General features: G+C 43.0%; 2 protein-coding genes across 3 annotated transcripts in view; both read left to right on the top strand.

Moving 5' to 3' along the window:
- The first annotated feature begins 1380 nt into the window (after nt 1-1380).
- mtdh (metadherin) lies at nt 1381-13902 on the top strand. Of its 2 annotated transcripts, none has more exons than XM_012964426.2 (12): nt 1381-2033; nt 5257-5361; nt 6069-6153; nt 6443-6598; nt 7415-7621; nt 8297-8386; nt 8553-8651; nt 8996-9117; nt 9688-9804; nt 10264-10380; nt 10654-10813; nt 12230-13902. In XM_012964426.2, exons 1-12 carry the CDS (start codon nt 1680-1682, stop codon nt 12298-12300), a joined length of 1683 nt encoding a protein of 560 aa, XP_012819880.2. In that variant the 5' UTR covers nt 1381-1679; the 3' UTR covers nt 12301-13902.
- Nucleotides 13903-19750: 5848 nt separating this feature from the next.
- Nucleotides 19751-26409, top strand: part of laptm4b (lysosomal protein transmembrane 4 beta) — a 57939-nt gene continuing 51280 nt past the window's right edge. Inside the window, exon 1 of the mRNA XM_004915122.4 lies at nt 19751-20077. Within this exon, the coding sequence (XP_004915179.1) occupies nt 19979-20077 (99 nt within the window). The 5' untranslated portion in view covers nt 19751-19978. The remainder of the gene's footprint in view (nt 20078-26409) is intronic.

Genomic DNA, 26409 nt, shown 5'->3' with positions numbered 1-26409 from the left:
AGTCTCTAAAAAAAGCAGGGCAGCACCTGTAGCAATTTGCACAAAGCCAAAGATAGAAATTAAATGGCTGACTGCAACCTGTTTTGCTCTTTGGACACTGCTTTCAGCTTTGCAATTGACCCCCTGCGCCTATTTCATGGCACAGTCACACTGAGGAAAAGCTGGGTGACAGTTTGGGAAGAGCTAGAGACCCACAGGTGGCAGTGGGACCATTTGAAGCTTTAGAATGTTTCCATTCACCTTCTATAGATTTGTATTGTATTACCTTTATTATTCACTCACATTTAGCACTAACATATTCCACAGCACTGTACAATGTAATATCCTATAGTAGGTTTAGTGGCCTGGCAGGGGGCTGAGATACACATTGTAGGGTGGCTGGGCCTCAAAATCCAAGGTGGGAAAACCTTCAAGAATGTGATTTAAAGTTATTTCTAAATGAAATAGAAAGCAGAATATTTGCTTGTCCCTTTCTGCACCACTGGTTCTGTCCCTTGAACTAATGTAACAGAAGCCAGCTCTTCTTGAGCCAAGATTCCCATAATGCTGGTGATTGGCTGGCTGCTGCCACAGTGTCAAACGGAAGAACAGTAAGGGGCATATTTATTATGCTGTGTAAAAAACGTCGAGAAAATTCGCCACACGTCGCCAGGCTTCGCCGTGTAAAAATGGCGTAATTGTTTTACGCGTTTTTTCTTCCACCGGAACTTATGGAAAATAACAGCGTTATATCCGGCGTTCAAATGGCGATCTTTTCCATTTATTTTACACAGCTTTTTACCCCGTTTTTTGGGCGATTTCGTTTTACACAGCATAATAAATACGCCCCTTTGTGAATAGTAAGAGACAGGCAGATGCTGCTCTCAATAGTATTATATTTACAAATAATTCTACTACTAGTGAAGCGGTTGTAAGGTTGCTTAGAATTTATTCTTTTCCAAAAAACAATATTTGGGTTGATATTCCCTTTAGGTCTCTCTTAGTATATCTCCCAATAATGACTCGCTTAAATCCGCATATAACTCAAAGCAGTTATATATTTTGTCATGAGAAACTCGGATTTTATAAAAAATTACAAAAATAAATCACACCATGCCACAAGCAGACTTCTATGACTCACTCCAAAGACGAGAGCCGGGCAGACTGGCTAACTCGCAGGAACCGGAAAGACGCGTATCGCCATATTTAATGCTGGCATTTGCCGAGCAGTAACATTTCATCGTAAAAAAATAAAAAAGACATCCGTTTACTATATACAGAAGCGTTTTCTTAAAGCCCTGACTCTATTAATAGGGAGCGAGGGGTTAAAAGCCCTCATTGCAGAGTTGCTACACGGAAGTCGCAGCGGCGTCCCCTTCCGGTGGGCGGCGCTATGAGCTGCACTTCAGAATGGGATGCGGGTCCCTGGTGCTTCCACGTCTGCAGTTCCACAGAGTCAGGTGACTGGAGCCTGTAACGTCCCGGCCCCGCCCATCTCCCCTCTCTCCCCGCCCCTCCCCTCTGCCAAAATGGCCGCTGTGAGACCGGAGTGATGACGTTGCTTCGCTAGGCCTGGGCGGAGCCGGGACGCTACGTTTCACTTTCTGCCAGCCTTTTGGTGCGTCTCAGTGCCAGTGAGAGGCTGCTGGTGTGGGCAGGCAGGCAAGGGGCAGCAGTGTGTAGCTGGCAGCGCTAGAGCCATGGCCGCTGGTTGGCAGGAGGCTGCGGCCCAGCAGGCCGAGGAGGTGTCTGCCCGTGTAAGGCAGCTGGTCAGCACCGGGCTCGGCCTTCTCCGCACGGAGCTGGGTGTGGACCTTGGCCTGCAGCCCCAGCGCTACCCGGCCTGGGTGTTCCTGGCGGTACCGCTGTCCCTGGGCCTCTTGCTCCTGTTCCTATGTGCCGGGGCACTTGGGCGCAGCTCCGCCGGTAAGAAGCGGCTCAGGGAGCAGAGAGAAGCGCCGGTGCAGCTGGAGAAGCCCATCCCCGTCCCCAAGAGCGTCAAAGCCGAGGATCCGAAGAAAAAGAACAAGAAAAAAACAACGGAGAAACCAAAGGTACCGGCTCCCCCCTCCCTGCTGCCGGCTCCCCCCTCCCTGCTGCCGGCTCCCCCCCCCCTGCTGCCCGGGGCTAGAAGGGAAGTGGCCCTGGGGGGCTACAGACTACTGGAAAGGGCATATATAGTTGGCTAGCAACACCCACCCCATCAGCCCAAACTGAAATGGCATTCCAAGTAACTTTCCAATAGATAATAATTCTAACTTTCCAGGCATATGTACATGTGATTGCTATTGAAAGCAATGCCTGCTCTGTGCACTGCTGCTTCTGACTTCTGAAACAATGTAGCAGAAAACAGCTGATGAACAGCCCTGTGTCATTGAACCAGCAGGGCACAAAGGGGCAGCAAATAGCCGCCGTTAATAGCAATTACATTTATCTGTGCCTCGACCATTGAACGTTCGTAATGAATGCATTTTGGGAATTGCTTGAGTTTTGAAGTTGAAAAGTTGTTTTTGGGTTTGCATCCCCTTTAAACTGCAACTGAGGGTTTCCTGGACAGCTGAACTCTGCCTCTGATTTATGTCAATGGCTAGGGGGCCACGTGTTCCCTAACGCCAGTCCTGACTTCATACAGTCTATATGCTCTAGTTTAGCCCAATATACCTGTACATACAAGCAAAAAGCACCCTCACTTATGAAATATTACTATAAGTCTGGTGAGATAGCTATGGATCTTTAGGCTAAGTATAAACCCTTATTTCTGTAACATGCACAATATCCTAGCAGACATGCATTGGCAGCATGAATTATCATTAGCTAATAGCTGCGTTGGTGTAGCCATTTGTTATTACCACCTTCAGCAAGCAATCAATTAGATTAATCCTGCCAGGGATTTATTAGTGATGTCAAAAAGGCCTAGTCCTTGGGCCTTATCCTGCATACAGCCCTGGCGTGGCTTAGAGCAGAGGTTCCCAACTTTTTTTTTTTTTCTTACTTGTGAGCCACACAAACAGATGTTAAAAGTGTTGATGAGCCACACAAGCATGAAAAAAGTAATTTGGGGGATGCCAAATAAGGGCTGTGATTGGCTATTTGGTAGCCCCATGTGGCCTACTGGCCTGCAGCAGGCTCTGCTTGGAGTAAAACTGTGTCTCTGTGCTTCTAAAACTTGTCTCCAAGCCAGAAATGTAAAAATGGGCACCTACTTTAAGGCCACTGGGAGCAACAGGGTGCTCATGAGCCACTGGTTAAGGGTTACTGGCTCAGAGGGTTGGCTTTTACATGTAGCGATCATATCAGGCTACTCATGGTGACAGCCATTCCCCAGCTTGCTGCTACTGTGATCTTTTTTCAAATATTGGAATCTCTTTACAAAATAATGGGGTCCACATGGGAAACCTTTTATTAACTACTACTTAAAACTACTTAGAACTTTTAATTTGGTACAGTTGTTTGAGTGGAAAACCCCTTATGCAGGCGCCACAGGCAACCAGTTTCAGTTAGGAACTAGCTATACAGCTATGGGTGCTGGGGGGAGCAGCAGAGATGAGCCCATCCTGTTTAATTGTTAAAAATATGGGTGGACTGCACTTTAATATTTGGGGTACATTGCTACCCTCTGGGTAGTAAGAAAATTCTGTCTGTAATGTGCCTGTGGCATGTCACCCTATCTGATTGGGGTACTCATCTGATCCCAGACATGAAAAAAACAGTTTAGGTGTTTTCAATAAGGGCTTTGCTGGACTGGTATAGAGTTTTTAAAGCCCCAGCTACCAAATTTATGAAGTGCTTAGTAGGTCACACAGTATTATTCTAGTGTAGGAGGCCTAGTACATGTCCAACATGGTAACAACACTAGAAATAGCAGTGTCTTGCATACATACGTTGAACCTGCTCTAGGTCCAGGCTACCCGGGCAGACTGGACCCCTCATGCCAGGATGCAGAGTCTGGTGTACGTACTGTTCTTTATCCCATTTCCATTATTGGCTAGGCTGGTATTTGTAGGTCACAAACAGGTATTGATGTGTGCACAAGTAGCATGGTTCCTCCATCTTTGGCAGGGCTCACTTGTTCCTCATAGTGGTATAAGCCAGTGCTTCCTATTTGTGGTTTTTCATTTGAAGTCTGTAATAATAGAGTTTGCCTCAGGGCAATTCACAGCTCACTAGTGGCTTGTATAGGATTTTTAAGGACATGTATGTCAAGTATATAAAGAATCAATTATATCTTTTGATAAATATGCTTCTAAAATCATATACAGATAAACAGATAGCTGTGAGTTTCCCCTAAAATCCTGGTGTGTGGGAGGGCACAGAGGAATTGGCAACGCAGCTAGAAAAGAGCTTTGCACATCTCTATCCATATAGAACCCATACAATACCTGCCTTCCTGCTGTCTATTGTATCCCATCAGATTAACATTCTGTAAGTACTTAATCCTTGCACTTGTTGCTTAATATTGCTTAAGGGCAATGTCACACAAGTAGTTCCTCACCAGGCAGTGCCAATAGATGTCTCCCTCTTTCGGTTATTAGAGTAGCTGCTTTCTGTTAGCCATCATCAGTAGCAGGGTGCAGTCTTTGTACCGCTGCAGGGTTTCATGGACCAGCTTATGACTGTGCCCCCGGGGCAATGATCAATTGGCAAGCACAGGAACTCAAGAGACTGGGCGTTGAGTAGCTGGAAAATGTTCTTGCATCCCCACTCTAAGCTTGGCAGTAACAGGTAGTCCTTGTTACAAACATAAGAGCTTTGAAGTGCACTGGGGGGCACAGGCGTTGTGCTGTGTGTGTAACAGCCCTCTGTGGCACGTGGGATTTACACATCCAGTATCAACATATTATCAGCTTCATGGTGGCACTGCCGAAAACTTAGCATCCAACTTAGCACATGTACTGTCATTACTGCCTCACTTAGATAATTATATTAAAGGGGAACATTCTTGAAAAATCTTGTTTTCTTTTTATAACAAGCTCTGTTTAAATCCTCCAGTATGGCATTACCAACGTATATAGTTATACAAAAGGAGGGCTGTTTTAAAAGCAAATCCCTTCTATTAAACTGATCCTTTTAGGAAAAATAAATAAACCATACCATAAACCATACTACTGATACAAATTTATTTTCCAAAGTATATCCTGTTGTTATGTATGGTTTTCCTTCCTGCACCACTGGTTACATGCACAAGGCATTACTACGTTAGAAAGCCATGTAACAGATGATGTTTTTCATGGGAAATTATATATTGACCTGATCATGATTTCTGTGTATTTATTTAAGCAGCCTAATGGAAGACCCGTTGAGCTGGTGGAGGAGGAGATAACACCCATAGTCAAAAAGGAGAGCCTGAAACCGCCTTTGGAAACTGAAAAGAAGAACGAAAAGGTGCGTTGCTTAACATGTATGAAGTTACTCATAAAACACTGGCCAACTGCAATTTGATGTCAGGGTTTAGCCCTAATTAAAGGGATACCATCCTCACAAAATTGCTCTTTTATAAAATGCATTATTATACAGGCTTTCCCCCATATGTAATAAAAAGTACTAAGTTAGCCCAGGAGTAGTAACCTATAGCAACCAATAAGATGTTCTCTTTTAAACAGTATGTGCTGCCTGCTGATTTTAAGGGTTACTGCTCCTGGGCAAACTTAGTGCATTTTATTACATAAACTTTTAAGTCTTTTGGTGTTTGCACAATTTCCATGTAATCAGGTATGGGCAGTTTATAGACTGCCTAAAATGAAAGTGGTATAAAACACATTTTCATATTCATGTGCAGTACTGCTCCATGCTCATTGTCACTGCCCTTGGTGACATAAAGACAGACAAGGAACAACTGGGGCAGCAGGCAAGATGTTCTCGCCATGCCTCTAAAGAAAAATACTAAACCTGCAAGGTATTAAGGGGGACATTAGCCAGCCTTAGAAATTGGCATGAATGTTTTGGTTTTTTTTTTTCTTGGACCAGTTTAACATCTATATTTGCAAGGTAGTGCCATTTTGGTGATTTAGTGCTTTGAAGGCCATCAGTGGATGGGTATAGTGTGTTCTTTGGCAGTGACTGACTGGTCTTTTTTTTTTTTTTTTTCTCAGGCAAAAAAGAATAAGAAGAAACCTAAGACTGATGCAAAGCAAACACAACAGTCCTCAAATCAAGATAAAAAAGAAGCCGAAGAAGGTAATATGCCACTAGTTTATTATTTCCTCACATGCAATATCTGGTAGTGAATCGTATTTAGCAAGCTGTTTGAGAGAGCTGTGAAGAAGCATGCAAGGAATTATGGGTGATTGGAGCCTTGGCTGCTGCTTCATTGTTTTCAGTCAGAACCAGCAGTTTAAAAAGACCTAAAAAATAGTCCTGTCTTTTGTAATTGCATTTTCGGATACCTTTTAAAAGACTAGAAGCTTTAAGTATGCTGGCATGTTAATTTGAGTTAAATATCTCTAAATTCTGTTCCTTTCTACAGGGAATTGGGAAACGAAAATCAGCAACCGGGAAAAGCGCCAGCAGCGTAAGCGCGATAAGGACTCTGAAATAAATATTGTTGAAACTATAACTTCTGTTGTGAGTGAGCCGTTTCCATCTGCGCCATCTCATTCTGCAGGCGCCAGGAAATCCAAAGGTAAATACAGTGGAAAAATATATGCCTGCATTGGTGATAAATTCCCAGCAACTTGTTATTCGTGTAGCTGAGGCAGAGTAAAGGTTTTAGCTACTAAAGCAGGGATCCCCTAACTTTTTGACCTGTGAGCCACAGTCAAATGTAAAGAGAGTTAGGGAGCAACACAAACATAAAAAATGTTCATGGGGTGCCAAATAAGGGCTTTGATTGGCTATTTGGTATATGTGGACTTGCAGCCTACAGAAGGTTCAGTTTGTCTGTACACCTGTTTTTTATGCAACCAAAACTTGCCTCCAAGCCAGCAATCTAAAATAAGCACTTGCTTTGAGGCCACTGATTGGGGATAACTGCACTAAAGCAATAACAGAGTACCTATTTACCACAGCAGTGATCCTTCTGATACAAGAATGCTATACTTGAAACCTTTAATCATCAGTGTGGCTACACTGCCAGCACTAAATTAGTTCCTTGGCGACCCACCATTTGCTTTGAGTCTGACAGTATGTCACCAGTGATTTGATTAGCTCCCCTCACTGGCCTTCAGTTCTACATGGTGCAAGACAGAGGTGGGGCTTGAGAATGGGTTCACATTTTAATTACATTTTAAGTAGCACTGTAGACTCCTTTGCTTTAAGTATTCCATGCTTGCTATATATTAGTGGCCATGCAGTCCTCGACTAGCCATGTTGTAAAGTTGATGGAGATATATTAAAGCTTCTGAAGAGGCAATTTAGTCAGTGATTTACTATCCTTCATGCAAGGAAACATTTGGGCATAAGTTTACAAGTGAAAAAACTACCTACATTTTCTTTTCAGGTACAAATGACAATAATGTGGTTAATGGAAGTGGTTGGAGTGAGAAGCCGTCAAAGACTCTCTCCTCCCAGCTTGGAGAAGAAAAGTGGGCCCCTTCAGCTAGCAAGAAGAAAGCAGAGCCTTGCACTTGGAATCAAAATGCCAGTGACACTAATGGGAAAGACTGGGGTGTATCTTGGGGCGAGCGTCCGATCTTTCCTAGCATATGTAAGTTAGACATTAAGGCTCTGTTATAGATATACTCTATGTTTTGCATTGACATGGTTATTGCACATCCAGTTGTCTTCCAGTAAGATTATTTTGGGACATTTTTAAGTTAAAGAACAAGACCACTTTGCATAAATCACAGACCTGTTTGCATTAGCTCTCACATGCATTTATTTGGTTCTCTGTTCTCTAATGCTGCCGAGTTAAATACTATCAATGGGGGGCACTGGGTAGCAGTGAATCATCTGCCACAAAAAGATTTTTACCAAATGAGTAAGTTACTGGAGCATATATCACATTCCCAAATCTAAGGTTGCACCATATAGAATAATATTACCAAGTGGGCTTTACTGCCGCTTCGTCAGTCAGAGGGATGTTGGATCTGCCTGTGTTAGGCTTTTCCCATTGTGTGTTTGAGTCAAAGCTCTGTTACTAGTACTAGGGGAAGGCTGCATTAACTTAGCCAGGAGGAAGTTACTGGGAGGGCTTATCCATATGTGGCTATCATATATACCAAGTGGTATTGTTCTTAAAAGGACAAAAAAAAATCATAATATTTCACAAGATATGGCCAGCAAATTTAGCCCCACACATTGTGCAGATCAGTTAGCAGAAAGATTTGAGTCTTTGAGTCTTTGAGGCTTATATGAGATCATTTTATGATTTTTGTTCTAGCTGCATGGTCTAATGTGGATGGAAGAATGACTGTTCCTGAACAGAGACAAACTTCATTTGCTGCCATGGGACTAAATAATTCTGTGCCCGGTAAGTATCGTTGGTGCTTAGTATGTGGGTTATCTGGGAAAGTTCTGCTGGGTGCTTATTTTATATTATGAATTTATCTGATGAGTTATAATCAGGTATGTGTGTGCGTATATCTGTAATATGTATATATAGTCAATTCTTTTCTTCTTGTCTCCTTATTTCTTAGCTTCTGTAAGCGAACCCATTTCTCAGCCGGCTACCTCTGAAAGCCAGTGGGATTCTACCCCCAATGAACCGTGTATTGATGATGAATGGTCTGGCCTAAGTATGTACACTACTTTTGCTTACTACATAAACTTAGATATTGTATGGGATGAGCCACTATGCTCCTTTTTTTTTTTTTTTTTATCTTTTATTCAAAGTCCTAAGTGCATGTTTCTTAGGCAAGGTTGATGAGAGCTGATACTTATGTAGTATCTTAGGGTGTTACCGAAAACCAAAAATAATAACAGCACTTAATTTACTAGTAGCACTAGAAAAACAAGCTATGCATTTATTTATAGATACCCATTGCCCTTTGTTTAGTATGATTATTGATAAGGCCTTAGTGTTTCGTCTAGTCTTCTCTTGAAATAACTGATGTTATAAACTAGTAACTCATATCTGCAGATGGCCTGAACTCATCTGACCCCACTTCTGACTGGAATGCGCCAGCAGAGGAATGGGGGAACTGGGGTACAGAAGAGCCAGTGAACGCTACACAACCTGAAGAGTCTGAACAGCTTACAAAGGTGTGTTATCTTGGGGTCGGAGATATTGGACTGATTGGATCACAGCAAATTTATGCAGGCTGTTGTACTAAATGTTAGTAGACTCTCAGAGCAAAGCCTTGCAAGGTTTACCACCCACAGGCAGCATAGGGCAGGCAGAGTGTGCAACACACAGGCAGGCAGAGTGTGCAACACACACACACACACACACACAGGCAGCATATATCTGAGGTGCGAACAATGGAGGGGCTTACAGTCTGAATCAAGAGGTGTGAACAAAGCAGGATAAGCAGTTAATCTCAGTACTGAAACCATTTAAGGTTTACACAAAAGGTAAGCAGACACAACAGCCAGACAGAGGGGGGGGGGGGCAACATCACTGCAGTAGAGGATTGACAGGAATATATCAGTGATACCTGTATCTACATATGCCTAAGTCAAATTGAATCAATTGAATTGGAGAATGAAGCACTTATCCAACATATATATTAGAGTATTAAATGTGCTTTCAGGTGTTTTTAAAGGTGTTTAATCTCTTTGCACAGTGGGAATAGTTGGTAACTAATTACTAATGACATTGCACCAATTCAGGTATCCGAAGAAGAAAAGGAAAAGGAAGAATCTTCTGCTCAAGGTGCAGCAAGCAGCAAAACCAAGAAGAAGAAGAAAAAAAAGAAGAAGCAAGGAGAGGAATCAGGCTCTGCACAGGTAGGCAGGGCTAAACAATATCCAAAATCCCAGAAACTTTTCAGTTATCACTGTACTAGGAAAGTGTACTGTTTTGCAGGTGTTCATAAATCATCCCTCTGGGTTTTTACACCAAGGTGCAGATTTATGTATATTTGCTGGTCCAGGTTTAGGAAAATGACTGCCGAAAAATAGGTTGCTTCCTAAGTAAAACCCAGCAGCCATGTAGTTTGCAAACAGCCACCCCCATTCGCCAGCAAGCCAGAGCAATTAATTACTGAAAGTCTAACTCGATAGCAGTTTCTGCAATTGTTTGCCCTATATCAGTCACCCAGGCAGGGATTCATAAATATGTCCCTAAACACAGGAAAGGTTTTCAATGCAAAACAGTGGTTTATTACATCATTTTAGGGTGTTCTGTTTCACAGAATTCGTTGTATATATCAATAGAAACCACTATAACTATTTTTTTCTATGTAGGATGCTGAGAATCCTGAGAGGGAAACTACAGGTGAATTCCATGAAGATAAAGCTCCAGCTCCCCCCCAGCCAGAGAGAATTAGCCCTGCTGTGGTTTTAAAGGCTAGTGAACCTAAGGTAACATTTCATTATTTCATCTATGTTTCCTCTTCTTACGTGTTGACTGCCTTATTTAAAGTTCCTTGGCTGCAGGGCCCTGCCATTTATTCCTCTTTCTCTGGCACTTAGCAGTTTTGCTATTCTGCTGCGCTATAATGCTTTCAGGCATTAATTCATTACATTTTGCTTCCCCCCTCCTATGGAACCTTGATATCGATGCTGCACATTTTATTAGTGATATGCAGTGTAACAGCCCAATTACTTAAATTACTTTGTGGGTTTTTTTTTTAGAAACAACCTGAAGAGGAGACTCGTCATCATAATGTATTTACTGAGCCTTCAGTACCAGTCAAACACAGCGTTTCTGAAAAGAGTCCTTCCCAAGTGCAACAGCCACAGGAGAAAAGCTCTTCCAATAGCAAGCAGAATAGTGTGCCTCCATCCTCACAAGGTAAACCTTAAACTGAGCTCTCTGATGGCTTGCAACACTGCATACCCTTTCATCATTTTCAGTGCTATGCTGGAAAGGGTTAGTTCACCTTGAAATTATGCTTTAGAATGAGTAGATCTAAGCAACATTTTAATTGGTCTCTGCTATTTTATTTTTAATTTTTTTTTTTAGAATTTGCCACTTTTTGCCACTTCAGCTTTTGAATGTGGGTCACTGACACCTGCAGCCAAAAAACTACTATTCTTTTACACTACAATGTTATTACTTATTCAGGCCTCTTGTATTCATATTTTAGTCTTATTCACACCACTGCTTGGTTGCTATGGTAATTTGGACCCTAGCAACCAGCTGCTAAAATTTCAAATGGGAAAGCTGCTGAACAAAAAACTATGAATCCCTCTCTACATCATACTAAAAGTTGAGGTGAAAAAAAACCCCTTTAATGCTTGGGATCAGGCCCTCTTCAGTTCTTGCCCTGCACATCTAATAATGTAAAAGGGGGGGCCTCATTTAAACAAGTAAAAATACAAAAAATGGTATCCCCAGGTAAGGAATACTATCACCCTGTTCTTGTTGGTTGCAGTATGCTTTGCTGCAGTTCCCATAGGCCAATAAAAGGCTTGACGTTCCACTTTTTTTGAGCCTCCAGCCTCCCCTTGAGGTGGCCATATACGCTAAGATCCCCTCTTAAGATCTTCTGACAATATATCCCCACTTACGGGTGGGTGATATCGGGCTAATCCAGTTGTTTAGCCCTGGGGCCAAAAGATTGAATTAGAACGTCTGGTATAGGCGTTTGTCTGTTCGGGGGCCACATCAACGAGCCAATGCGGCCCACGATCCGACTAATTTTTAAACCTGCCTGATCGAAATCTGCCCTATTTCAGGCAGATGTCTGTCGGACAGGCCCGTCGCCGTCGTTAGTGCCCCTACATGGGCTGATAAGCTGCTGAATCAGTCTAAGGGACCCATATGGGCAGCTAGAATCGGCCATGATGTCAGGCAGCTACTTAAGCTTAACTAGCCAGCTTCCTTAGCACAGGTCCTAGTCCTGATCTAGATGAAGGTCTGCATTCAGTAAGTGAGGCAGTTATGGTTAATTCTGTCAGTAGCCCATTAACCTGCCTTGTGTGGGAGGAAACTGAGGTGCCTGGATAAAACCCACACAGACACAGAAACAAACTCCTTGCAGACAGTGCCCTGGCTGGAGTCAAACCTGTATGTGCCTTTTCAAGTTAACTGTAAATCTCAATATATTGCATGAGTGTCTCTAATATGTACTCTAATCTTAACCAGAAGATGACTCCAGAGAAAGGTAACTATAGCAGTGTGATGTGCCAAGCATTTAGATCTAAAGTTATTTTCCCAGAAATAACACATCTGTCATTGTTCACTCGAGCGATCTTTCTGTTTTAGCTAAATCCGAAGAGAGCTGGGAATCTCCAAAACAAGTGAAAAAGAAGAAGAAAGCCAGAAGGGAAACGTGATCGTCCCCCCGGCCAATGGAGCACATGTTCAGACACTATCTCGGAGATTATGCTGTTTATGCAATAATTTGTGAACATGTACAGAATTTTTATATGTTTGGTCTCTATTTTTAAAACAACTGCTGTCAATGTGATCTAAGACAGGAGGATAAAAAAAAAAATTAACTCTGACCTATGAGGTTAACATGCAAGAGTACTGGAAAATCATTGGAAGATGCGTTTGTTTTTTTTTTGTTTTTTGGCCAACTTGGAACGTTCGCAATTTGATAGGAGAAAGGTGTGTTTAATTCCTGATTTTATAAAGCAGTGACCTGTTGACATTCATATTGTGCCCTATGTTGTCTCTCAATTGGTGGAAGATTGATTGACCATTTCTGTACCTTTTTAAACGTCACGCTTGTGCGTGTGCTAGCTGTGTGTACGCCACATCACCGACACCAGTGTGCAGAAATTACACGGATGAGCGAACATCGGCGCTTGCAGCGCTGAAGAGGATTAATGTGCGCGTGGATCCTTATACTGTATAGGTTTTTTTCTTTCTGCCCTCAAAGTATTTTGTCTCAGTATAAATCTAACTTAATTTTTTTTAGGCAAGTACGGAATGTTTAATAAGTCTCTTCCTGTTCTAATGTACTTTTATCCATTTGACTTTTCGGCAACTCCCAGTATTCCTCAGGCAGCTGGAGTGGTGGGAGTTGTAGTTCTATATCTGGTGAGCCCCCTGGTTGCCCATCCCTGCTTTTCCGCATACATTTTACCTATGGTATGACTGAGCAAATTCTGTTTTGTAATGGATATGATGGTGGCCTTTATAAGGAATCATTCTTACTTTTCTATTCCATCCCATTAGAAAGACACACACCCTTTTCAGTGTTAATGTGAACTTTACTTAAAGGGTATGGTGGCTTTGGACAGCTTTAACTGACGTTGTCAAGACCTCCAATAATCAGGAATGTTTTTTACTGCCTTAATCTGTAGTATGTACAACCTATCCGTAGATTCCATAAATAATACTCTCATAATGTGCCACGGCTGCTGTGATTTGGGGGCAAAGCTTCCCAGCTCCAGACCGTAGAGGGCGCCATTTCATCACTACCTACAGGCACTGTCGCTCTGTTTCTTTGACCCCGCAGATCCGTTTGTAATCTCAGAATCGTGCATGATAAGTCATACTTTGTAAATAGCCTTACCAAAATGTGCTTTTGGACAAGGACCATCACTAGAAAACGTGTATGAAACAAAGCCATGAATGATGTATTTCGTCCTGCTTTATCCAATGGCACCTCACTGACCAATCAATTCAGTTTTGGGTCAGTCCTTGGTGCCATTAACCTCTTCTCTGCCAGAGTAGACAGCAATACATTGCGTTGCTGCTCTTTTCTCTACCAAGGTGTTTAAGGGGCATTGCAGTAGCTTCATAGTGAGTATGTTGAGCGCTGTTTATGGAACTTTTTTCCTGATAAACTTACTAATTTTTACACCAGTGTATTAAAACAATCTGTTTCAGGAACATGAAAAGTATGTTTACATGTTCAGAAGTTTTGTTTAATTCTGTGAAATTTCTAAGTTGATTTGTTTAAATAAAATCTTGCAAATTCCGTAGTGTCCGTGTCTCTGCAGCTTTCTTGTCTTACAGAGACTGTAAAGCTGTATAAAACATATGTCTCAGCCTGTTGTAGATAAATATTACTGGTTTAATAGCCTTATAAAGGGGGTGATGATGCAGAATATTTTAAGCACTTCCAAATCAGCACAGCATCCTCACTTTGTGGCTGGTTCAGTGCTCAGCAGCCATTTTGTGTGGCCTCACCATTAAAGGAGAAGGAAAGGTAAAAACTAAGTAAGCTTTCTCAGAAAGGTCTATGTAAATACAGCCATAAGCACTCACAGAAACGCTGCACTGACTTCTCTGTAAAAAGATTAGTTGTGTCAGTTTTCCTCATCCACAGACATGCAGCTTTCAGCTTCCTGCTCCCCCCCCTCCCTCAATAATGCTAAGAGCTCACTCCCCCCTTAGGAATGTGGATCTGAGCCAATCAGCAGGAAGCTGACTCATAGTCTTACTAACTGAGCATGTTCACTTGGTCTCCATGTCTTTGCAGGAGTGAGGCATTATGGGAACTTTCTTTACAACAACAACAAACATTTGTAAAGCGCTTTTCTCCCGTAGGACCCAAAGCGCAGCTCAGCGTTTTTTCTTCCTGTTTGGCCCTTGTAGCATCATGGCCCCATGTCAAAGGGCATTACTATTGCTAGAGGGGTGCAATGACCACATACAGGCATAAGGGTGTAGGTTGAGTGCTTGTATATAGGTCATGAAACTCCAATGTGATATTAAATATCCTTATGTTTTGTTAGTGCTTTTAAGTTATATTTATGTTACATTTTACATAATTATATGGTTGTTTGTATTAATCTAATTATATATGTGTTCAGAATTGATCCAGCACCCACACTAACTAAAGTCCGGCTACACTGACCTATAGATAGAGATAGAGAGATAGAGATAGATAGATATTTCTAAATATATACTATAGATATAAAATATATATGCCTCATGCAAACTGGAGGGGAGGGCCATAAAGGACCATAGATAGGCAGTGCTTGCAATTCTTCAGAACCAAGACTGCCGGCATTCCTCTAGCTGCTCACCAAGGGCAGGGTTGCTGTAACTACTAGAATATAATAGGTTTCCAACGCTTGCCTAATTGGGGCACTTCCTGGCCAGACTTGTTTACTTGCCTGTGTTTGGAGGGTTTGGTACATGTGCTTCTGGAGCAGCAGGGGATTCTGGGCCCGGGGCATGTACACGGTGTGTCTGGGTATTGTGCCAATAATAGTATGAAATTATGTCAGTGCAAGTTTTATAGGAAAAAGGGCCATGAAACCAGGACACGGCTAAAGCAGATTAGTCATTTAATCTCACAGACGTTGTACAGTCTGCATCAGTAAATTATTGGATTAGGCTGTGACCATTTGTATAGACCAGTAAAAAAATGCCAGCTTAGGCCATGTCTGGAGAGGGGTTAAAGAGCGGCTGTCTGAGCATGTAGCTCTTTGTAGCACCGCTGCCTTATTCAAGCAAATGTAACCGTATTCTTGCCTATAATGTCACCGTTGTACTCCTTCAGGTGAATGCCCTGTTCCTATTGGTGATACAGCAGCCTGTACTATGTGCTGCACACACATAGAGATTTCTGGCCAGTGGCTATATTCGTAGCTTGGTGGTCCATATGCCAAGAGATCCACTCATTGGCATGGGATGGGCCATATTTGGCTGATTCAATCATTTGGCCTCAGGCTGAGGATCATACCATACTGGGGGCCTATGCAGACCAATCATACCATACTGGGGGCCTATGCAGACCAATCATACCATACTGGGGGCCTATGCAGACCAATCATACCATACTGGGGGCCTATGAAGACCAATCATACTATACTGGGGGCCTATGGAGACCGATCTGGAAAAGACTGCATCAACATATACAATAGACATGTCGGGCAGGCAATCAGGTGGGGACCATCCATTAGCTAATAAGCTGCCCACTTGGTCTGGTGGGGCTGAGTTAGCAGCTGTTATTGGCCCATGTATGGCCAGCTTTACTGTAGCAGATTAGCAGATAGAAAATGGAATCTCTTCAGCAGGCACAATATATAGGGTGTTAGTCTGCATTGCAACAGATTGACACTACAGGGAGGCATTACATAGGGCAGTGCTGTCCAACTGGCGGCCCCCCTCTGTGTGGCCCCCCACCTGTCTGGCTGCTTTGATGGTTTACTCTTGTGTAAGCTTTAAATGGTATCAGTACTGTGATTAACTGCCCCCCCTGCATGGTTCTCACCTCAGATTCAGGCTGTAATCAGGCTGTATTGTTTAAATATGTAATCCCCTGTAATGTTCACACCTTTTAATATCTGCATTGTTCACCCCCTGCAGTGTTCACACCTCAGGCTCAGGCTGTAATCACCCCCATTGTTCCCCTGTTCACACCTCAGGAGCAGTAGAAACCCACAAATAATCCGTGCATACTACAAAAATAACATATACTGAGGTGGTACTGCAATGAAAAAGTTTTTTAATATATAGTTATTGTGCAGACTGTAGGAGCATTGCCAGAATTGTGTCACTGTAGGCTGCCTGTGTGTGCCATACACACAGGCAGCATAGGGCAAGCAGAGTATGGCACACACAGGCAGGGTAGGGAAGGCAGAGTATGGCACACACAGGCCAAGTATGGCATAAACCAGCCAAGAATGGCACACACAGTGAAAGTATGGCACGCAGGCAGGGTAGGGCAGGCAGAGTATGGCACACACAGGCAGGGTAGGGAAGGCAGAGCATGGCACACAGGCAGGGTAGGGCAGGCAGAGTATGGCAGGTTTTTGCTGTACTACAACCATTAATATGGGTATGAGCATGTGATAACATGGGTGTGGTTTCAAGTGGGTGTGGTTTCAAAAAGGGGAGTGGTCAAATCTGGCTTCCATTATCGGCCCTCCACCATGTAGGTCGGAAAAATTCCGGCCCTCGGTACAACAGAAGTTGGACAGCACTGACATAGGGTAAGTTCACCTGTAAAGTAACTGATCTAATTGCAACATTTTTCAGATGGACTTTTATGTATGTATTATTTAATCATCTGGCAATTTGTTCAGCAGCTATTCGGTTGCTAAGGTCCAGTTTACCCTACAATTAGGCAGTGGTTTTAATGAGGGACTGGAAGATGACTAAGAGCGGGCCTGGATGGACAGATAAGTAAGGAAAACGTAATAATAGCCTTGCAGTGCAGTAGTTTTCGACTGCCGGGTCTATGACTCCTTTTTTGAAAGCTGGAAAGGGGTAGAATAGGAAAGCAAACAACTCAAAAACTGTTAAAAAATGCTGACCAGTTAAGTGCTGGGAATAGTACAGGTATAGGACCTGTTATACAGAATGCTCGGGACCTGTGGTTTTCCAAATAAGGGGTCTTTCCCTAATTTGGATCTCTATACCTTAAGTCTACCAATAGTATTGTTTTGCCTCCAAAAAGGATTAATTATATCTTAGTTGGGATCAAGTACAGGTACTGTTTTATTATTACAGAGAAAAGGGAATCATTTAACCATTAAATAAACCCAATAGGGCTGTTCTGCCCCCAATAAGGGGTAATTATAGCTTAGTTGGGATCAAGTACAGGTACTGTTTTATTATTACAGAGAAAAAGGTATTACATTTTTAAATAGTTGAATTATTTGATTAAAATTGAGTCAATGGGAGATTGCCATCCTGTAATTAGGAGCTTTCTGAATAATGGGTCCCATTACTGTATATTGGATAAGATATTGTAGGGGTTTTGCTAAGTTCCATAATCACTGATGTGCAGTATGGGATACACAGAAATATCCGGCACATACATGGCATGGGAATCCTGCGCTGCGTGTATTACACAAGGGCACAAACAGGTTTAGTAAAGGCTGCGGCTATAAGCGTGTAACCTAGACAAATGGCCTGTAATCCTCCTCAGCTTCCCTCCTCCCATTGGCTCTGGATTATGTCTCCCCAGGTCTTTGACTTCTGGGAAATCTTTGAATTTCTCCACCAAGTTCCTTTTTGGCTAAAGCAAGCTGCCACTGATCCCAACCCCCCACCATGCCCCCAATCCCACATCATAGCCTAATGCAGCATTTTATTATGGAGATAAGTGGGCGTCTCATTCCCCATTGTGCCTTAAGGGCAGTGGCACAAAGCAAGATTAGTCATCCGCGATAAAAATTAACTACCGCAGGCAACTAATCTCCCTGATATGCCATCCCACCGGCAAGAATGTAAATCGCTGGTAGGATGGCATATGTGTCGCTTCGGTTTCCCGAAGTTGCTCGAAGTTTCCTTGGGAGACAACTTGGGGCAACCAAAGTGATGCGTATGCCATCATTTAGTACAGGTATGGGATCTGTTCTCTGAAAACCCGTTATCCAGAACTCTCCAAATTACAGGAAGGCCATCTCCCATCAACTCCATATTAAATAATTCAAGCTTTTAAAAATTATTTCTTTATTAATATTAGTACCTTGTACTTGATCATAACTAATATATAATGAATCCTTATTGGAGGCAAAACAATCCTATTGGGTTTATTTAATGTTTAAATGATTTTTAGCAGGTTAAAAATATGGAGATCCAAACCACAAAACGATCCCTTATCTGGAAACCCCCAGGTCCCGAGCATTATGGATAACAGGTCCCATACCTATAATAACTCTACAGTCTTTACACCTAGTCTGTTTTATATACTGTAGATCCAAGAGTTTCCCCTTTTCTACTTGCTCTTATGTACCATATCCCTATGTTACCCTTTAGTTATAAGGAGCTGATACAGTAGGTATAGGATCTGTTTTCTGGAAACCCATTATCTAGAAAACTCTGAATTATGGGAAGGCCATCTCCCAACTTAACATGTTTAAATGATTTTGGTTAATAATAAAACAGTACCTTGTACTTGATCCCAACTAAGATATAATTACCCCTTATTGGGGGCAGAACAGCCCTATTGGGTTTATTTAATGGTTAAATGATTCCCTTTTCTCTGTAATAATAAAACAGTACCTGTACTTGATCCCAACTAAGATATAATTACCCCTTATTGGGGGCAGAACAGCCCTATTGGGTTTATTTAATGGTTAAATGATTCCCTTTTCTCTGTAATAATAAAACAGTACCTGTACTTGATCCCAACTAAGATATAATTACCCCTTATTGGGGGCAGAACAGCCCTATTGGGTTTATTTAATGGTTAAATGATTCCCTTTTCTCTGTAATAATAAAACAGTACCTGTACTTGATCCCAACTAAGATAATTAATCCATACTGGTAAGGTAAGGTGATAAGGTAAAACAATTATTTTTTTTAGCAGTATAGAGGCCCATATAATGGAATGATCCTTTATCCATAAAACCTCATGTCCCTAGCATTCTGGATAACAGGTCCCATACCTGTACTTGTGATGCTACTGGAGGGCAAACTAAATCCAATAACAATATTTTGCCTAGTAGAATGAAAATAACCAATTTTCCAATATACATTGATCACAGATTTCCAATAGTTTTCAGGTTGAATACAGTAGGGCAGTGCCCCCAAACCAGGTAGTTATTTTTGAATTCTTGACTTGATCGCAAGTTTTGGTTGAATAAAAACAAGATTTCCTACCAAATAAAGCCCCTGTAAGCTGATAGGGTGCATAGAGGCTGCCAATCTTAGCCCTTATTTGGCACCTCCATGAACTTTTATGGTGCTTGTGTTGCTTTGCAAGTCTTTTAACATTTGACTGTGGCTCACAAGTAAGAATGGTTGGGGATCCCTGCAGTAGGGTAATGCTGCCCAGTGCCACCACCTTCCCACTAGAGGGAGCTGCACCCCAGCTTTTGGCAATCTATGATCTGTCATTAATCTGTTCTTATAGGCTGAGCAGCAGGCTTACATGCTGAAGAGGAGAATCCTGCAGATATGACTGCTGCTGCTGCTGTGTGCTTGTGTTACCCTGGGCTCATACACTGCCTGTGCACTGACCAAAGCTGGATGTTCCTCCTTCACTGAAGGAAGCTGCATGCCCCTATTCACAGCAAGGATACCAGGCAATTTATCCTCTGATACTGACCAATATTTCTGCCACTGAGTGACGGACACCAGACATCTGAAGAGATGAAGATGCACTCGCCCTGGGCTCGATTTTACTCCAACAGCTGTTGCCTGTGCTGTCATGTGCGCACTGGGACCATCATCCTTGGAGTGTGGTACTTGGTAAGGACCCTCTGTCTTGCATCTTTTTGGGGAAAAACACCCAATTCTGTAGCTGAAATGACTGACGCAAGCAAGATTCTGCTGTTTGCATGTTTAGAAAGCCATTTCACTATTATTTACAACAAATATTTATTATACAGCACCAACATATTCTGCAGCGCTGTACAAATGAAGAGTGTACACATCATATTTATATGTAACATATTTTTGCTGATGTTATAGCTGTGGCGGGGGGGGGGGGATTGCTCTCCTAGTTAATCAGTAGGGTAATGCTGCCTTTAGCTAATGCTGTCACCGATGGAATCCCCCTGCAGTGCTGGCTGCTTGCTCCTGCCCAGTGCTTCCCGACTTATGTCCAGTGCTTCCCGACTTATGTCCAGTGCTTCCCGACTTATGTCCAGTGCTTCCCGACTTATGCCCAGTGCTTCCCGACTTATGCCCAGTGCTTCCCGACTTATGCCCAGTGCTTCCCGACTTATGCCCAGTGCTTCCCGACTTATGCCCAGTGCTTCCCGACTTATGTCCAGTGCTTCCCGACTTATGCCCAGTGCTTCCCGACTTATGCCCAGTGCTTCCCGACTTATGCCCAGTGCTTCCCGACTTATGCCCAGTGCTTACCGACTCCTGCCCAAAGCTTCCCGACTCCTGCCCAATGCTTCCCGACTCCTGCCCAATGCTTCCCGACTCATGCCCAATGCTTACCGACTCCTGCCCAATGCTTCCCGACTCCTGCCCAATGCTTACCGACTCCTGCCCAAAGCTTACCGACTCCTGCCCAATGCTTCCCGACTCCTGCCCAATGCTTCCCGACTCCTGCCCAATGCTTACCGACTCCTGCCCAATGCTTCCCGACTCCTGCCCAATGCTTCCCGACTCATGCCCAATGCTTACCGACTCCTGCCCAATGCTTCCCGACTCCTGCCCAATGCTTCCCGACTCCTGCCCAATGCTTACCGACTCCTGCCCAATGCTTGCCGACTCATGCCCAATGCTTCCCGACTCATGCCCAATGCTTGCCGACTTCTGCCCAATGCTTCCCGACTCCTGCCCAATGCTTCCCGACTCCTGCCCAATGCTTACCGACTCCTGCCCAATGCTTCCCGACTCATGCCCAATGCTTCTCGACTCATGCCCAATGCTTCCCGACTCCTGCCCAATGCTTCCCGACTCATGCCCAGTACCTTCCCTACCTGAAATAATGAGCCGACTCCATTGTGTGTGTGAGTCACCAAGCAGTTTGTTTGCACGGCTGTTGTGCAATTCCAGTATTTGTACCTGCCATACACACATACAGTCAGAACTCCTAGCCTTGTCACACCAAAACATGCCAGACCCAGACATGGAATATTTTTACCACTATCTGGCCTTATGTATGCATGACTGGCACAAACCCCCTGCCCCCAGGTCTGACTGGCATTCTGTGTATGTTAGACCAAGGACACAGGTGCCACATTGGCTACTAGAGGTGCTTAATTTCTGCTTAAAGTTATTTATGTATATAATGACTTATTTTTTAATTTCCACAACCCAACGTTCTCTGGCTGCATACAAGACACACATGCTGTGGGTCACTGACATATTTTCTCTGTTCTGGCCGATTTCAACAGTATACAGTGCCCTAGGGACACACACAGCTTGGTCGGGCATACCTGATTTATATAGGTTTTCATACCCTTAGATCTGAGTCTCAACCTTAAACCTCAACTAAAATGCAAGGAAAGCTTTGTTGAAATAGGGCTCTGCGGGATATGGTATTACTGTATTTCAGAGCTTTCTGTATAATGTTTCCTGCTAACATATCCTGTGATACCTTTATCATGTATATGGAGGGATAGGCTGTAAATATCCCATAATATTTTCTATAGTAGGTTAAATAGAGCTGAGCCAGTGTTTGGCTATTGGAGCTCAGAAATCTGTATCAGGGCCTCCCATACACAAGAATAGTCATGCCTTTGGTTTTCTGATGGGACATTGACACCTTCACAATTTAATGTGTATTGTCTAAAACTTCTCATGGGTTTTGTTGGGAAATTGTACCCGAGGGCATTATTGAGAACTTCTTTGTGTTGCCTGCTTGTTTTCTGAGCAACTCATTTTATTTACACCCATAACAATCTCTTCTAAATGAAACACTGCAGAATAGAGAACAAGTGCCATCTTGTTTCTCTTTGATATTCCAGTGTAACTCTAACCATAACTGACGATGATGACTGAGTATGACTATAGCTACGATGCTGGTTATCACATTTAGATTAGTATTTTGCAAACAGACAATATTAAATTCCTCCAAGGCCTTTTTATTTAAGGAATGCCAGCCTGGGCACTGATGGGCATTATTACATGCCCTTGTTTCCCCCGTATTTTAAAATCATACAGATTAACACCAACACATGTATTGTTATGCCTTTAAAAAGCTCTCCAGTGCTAGCCTGACGTTTCAGACATGCCCCCTGCCTCCCCACGGACCCTCATTACAGAGCTATGGCACAGTTACTGCCCCTGGCATTGACACCAGACGTAAGTAAGATTGGCACAGTCCTGATAATCTAGTCTAGGGCATAGATATATATGCTCTCGGCTTATAAGGATTTGGGCCTATTTTCTTCCCAGCCCAACAAACTATACTACAGACCATGCCAGTTAGAGTGAGATATCTATTTGATCTCTTAGTTACAACTGAATGTCCAGCATGGAGGTTAGTTATGGTGAAAATTAGGCTGAAAACTTATTTGCTTTTCTAGATATTCTTGGAACTGTGGCTATGGTGCCAGTGTTACAAATTTGCTGGCAACCCAGTCCCCTCCCAATCCAGTTCCTCTCCCTGCTCTATTTTAAACCCCCGACAGCTTTCTAAGCCTGTCTACTCATCTAATCTCTACCCAATGCAGCCAGTCTACATCTCAACTCCGCCCTTTTTGCAATTTAGCCCCTCCCCTTCTAGCCCACCCCTCACCTTTCATCATCGTCCAGATCCTTCTCTGCAAAGGCCGGTATTGCCACTGGCAGAAGGTAGCAACACTAACTGTGGCTGAATAACTGATACACTGCCATTTTCCTATGTTAGATTTGTTATGAGCTAAGGGGGACCCTGACTGAAGGGTGGACCTCCCGACTACTGTATACTATCAACATATTGTGGATTTGCACTTAATTACATAATATAGTTATATACTAATCTTCTCCGTGTGATACTGACTTGCCTAGATGCTTATAGTGTCTCTCTGTACTGGCTATACTATACTATACCTTGGTTTGGAGCGCCATTTATAGCCCCACTTGGCTATCCTCTCCCACCTACTTATGCCATACTGCCACCCGATTGAGTATCATGCCCCCGCTTTACATGCAATGGAATCATGAGACAATGAAAGGTGCATAAGGCCAGCCTGTACTATTACAGTGGCTGCTTTGGGCAGGGTAAGGACAATGGCACATGTCATTTCAGGTGTTTCCCCCTGAGTGTTAAGCTGTCTCCTGCCTGGCAACAAAATGTCTTGAAATTAATAATAGTTTTATAAGCTTTTTATTTTCAATACTATGGATTTGTCCACTTCCAGTATGCAGTCTCGTGAGTATTCAGAGGCAATGAGAATGCTCCTGATACAGATACAGTAAAGCGCAAAGGCCATGTAATATAAATATGGTCGGCCGGCCATGCCGTGGAAGGTTTCCTTGTCTGTATCACATTGCTGAGTAATCTGAACACACGCCATTATGCAAGTGTCATTGCTCTCTACAAGGCAACACCAAAGGATATTCCATGCACTTGGATGTAATTACGTCTCAGGCCTAACAAAGGGCTTTGGGGCTGGCAGCCTTCTTCCCTCCCCCATACTGTACATAAAGCTAATTTAATTGGATTGGAATTTAAACAAAAGAAGTCATGTGATACTGGGGCTTGTGCTGTTACCTAAGAGTCCAACCTTGGCTATGTATATACAGTATATATGACCAATATAGTCCAGCACAGGGTGCGCTGTGTGGTTATGTACAGCGTGGCACGCTTTTCTTGGGCTTTGGGACATGTTTTCTGTTCACACATAGGAGCGCAACACTATATTATATACTTCCTGTGGCACATAGAAGGCTAACATATCATATTTTTGATTGTACTACACTACTCTGGGAGGTTCTCACTAATGATGATGTCGTGGGTGCCACGGACTACATGGGGGTGGGACTAATAACATAATTTTCACGAAAGCTGTGTGTGCTGGGCTATATTGGACATAATTATTTGGTTTCTATATATATATATATATACACACGTGATGTCTCCTTTTTCTCCTTTGAGATTGTTGGCAGAATACCTCCAATGTGAAGTTATGTGCCAACCTGGCATAGGTAACCTTTCTACAGAAGTGGCACCAAGCAACAGATGAGAGGGCACCTAATGCCACAGACTGGGCAGATGAAAGAAGAGGTGCATGGAGCCACTGGCTTATTAATTACTACTACTAATATTAGTATCCCTTCTCATAGAGCAATTTTTGATTCATGGACATATTCTATAAGTAAAGTAGAGACAGCTTCAGAATATGTTCCAACTTTTCCTCTAGAACTTGATGCTAGGAGAGCAAATATTTTGGTAAAAAGTTTGGACCTCATGTCGGTGTCATTTTTTTCTTAACCCCAGCTGCTATTCAACTACAAAATAAAGGCATTGTGAATATATCAGTTTACCATGGTTATGTATATAAAGAATAATGTACCCCCTATTGTAAAACATAAGGACATTTTAAGTCACTTGGGGTGCCTTCTATCCAGTTTTGACCTGGACAGCCCAGTTTTCAAAAGGGCTGTCTGCGTCAAAACCTGGTCCCAAATTAGAAAACCAGGCAGGACTCTATAAGATTGACTCAAGTCTATCAGCTAGCTATATTAGAAAGTTTGAGCGGCTCCCTGAGATTAGGCTAGATCAGAACATTTGGAAGCAAGCATAATTAAGACAGTGTCAGTGATTGGTCTGTGGAAGGTTTTTGAGTCCCCACCCTTAATGATCTTGATTTACACACTTCGGACCTTCCCATCATCACTGGCAATGGCCTTTGTAATGAGTCCAACTGGCCACTGGATCCGATGAGTTTGCTGGTCTTTTAACAGGACCAAGTCCCCTTCCTTTAAGTTGGGCTTCTGGGTTTGCCACCTTTTACGTCCTTGGAGAAGTGTGAGATATTCCTTTCCTTTCTGCTAAGGCTACTTCCTTTTCTCTTTTCTTCTGAAGGCTTTCTAGATGAGCCTCTGTTTCTGCTTGCATTCTTGCTTCCTTAAGCTTAGCTTCTGCCTTGAAGGCTGCTTCTCTTTAGCCCTTTGGCTCTTTCTTTTCCATGTTTGTCTTCTTTTCCAACACTGATAACAATGACCTAGTCTATAGTTTCCATTATGGTTAAAGGTCCATTTTTTCTTTCTTCTCAAACTGCTGCTAGGTTCAAGGGACATTTTGGAAAACTGAGTGGTCAGTCTTCTTACTTCTTCTTCAAAATTCATGGCTTTCAGAGAGGAAGAGCTTGTTTTGAAATCAGCAAGTTTTGGTCCTGATTGCTACAACTGTTTCCACAAAGTCTTTTTTTTTTTAGATTGGCAGTGCTGTGCCTGCCAATCAACTCCAGAGTTACTAAAATCAAACAGTTCAGCTGACACTGTGGCTTCTGCTTTATCCCTCCCCAGTGCAGCTACAAGCACAACACTGGCTGAATAGTCTCTTCCTAAAAGTGAGTGTGAGTGGAGAAACACAGGCTCATTGGTAGTATTCTTCAGCCCAACTGTCATAGTGCCACAATTCTTCAGGCAGTCAGCTGGCAAAGCTTCAGGGATCACCTCTACTCCAAAAGGTAGGTCCAGTCCTGGGCCACCTTCAATTACCAAATGATGTCCAGGGTTTTCCAAGTATTTTTTTTTACCCTGGCTCTCATGCAGGTGATTTTCCCTGGTTGTATTACACAATCCTTCCTCTGTAGGTACCACGCATTTCCTATTCCTTCGGAAGGTTCTGCCTTCTGTCGCACCAGAGAAGTTAGCACTGGCTGCAGTAACGGGTGAATTGAGGCTCCCTCTTTCACTTTCAGTTCCAATTGAGGAGCTAGCATTCGTTTTATCAGACCAGTATTTGTGCCCACCACCACAACATTCTGCAGAGCTCCAGGAGGTCTGGGGCATACCACCGCCAATGTCTCAACTGCTTCATTAGTTCCTGCCACATTAGGAGAAAACTCTAGCTTGACACTGACATATCCATCATAGGGAGACTTTGTGTGTATCCTTAACAGAGATCTTAGGAAAGTCTTTTAGTCTCTGGAATAAGGCAGATTCAATGACTTCTGGGCTCCCATAGT

Source organism: Xenopus tropicalis, chromosome 6, assembly GCF_000004195.4.
Source record: "Xenopus tropicalis strain Nigerian chromosome 6, UCB_Xtro_10.0, whole genome shotgun sequence".
In the NCBI taxonomy this organism is placed as follows: domain Eukaryota; kingdom Metazoa; phylum Chordata; class Amphibia; order Anura; family Pipidae; genus Xenopus; species Xenopus tropicalis.
This window is presented reverse-complemented; position numbering and strand designations above follow the sequence as displayed.

Bases quoted from the DNA above. Each gene is read 5' to 3' on its own strand.
- mtdh (XM_012964426.2), top strand. From the start codon at position 1,680: ATGGCCGCTGGTTGGCAGGAGGCTGCGGCCCAGCAGGCCGAGGAGGTG. The intron at 2,034-5,256 runs GTACCGGCTCCC...TATTTATTTAAG, and splicing joins AAACAACGGAGAAACCAAAG to CAGCCTAATGGAAGACCCGT. The intron at 8,652-8,995 runs GTATGTACACTA...TCATATCTGCAG, and splicing joins TGATGAATGGTCTGGCCTAA to ATGGCCTGAACTCATCTGAC.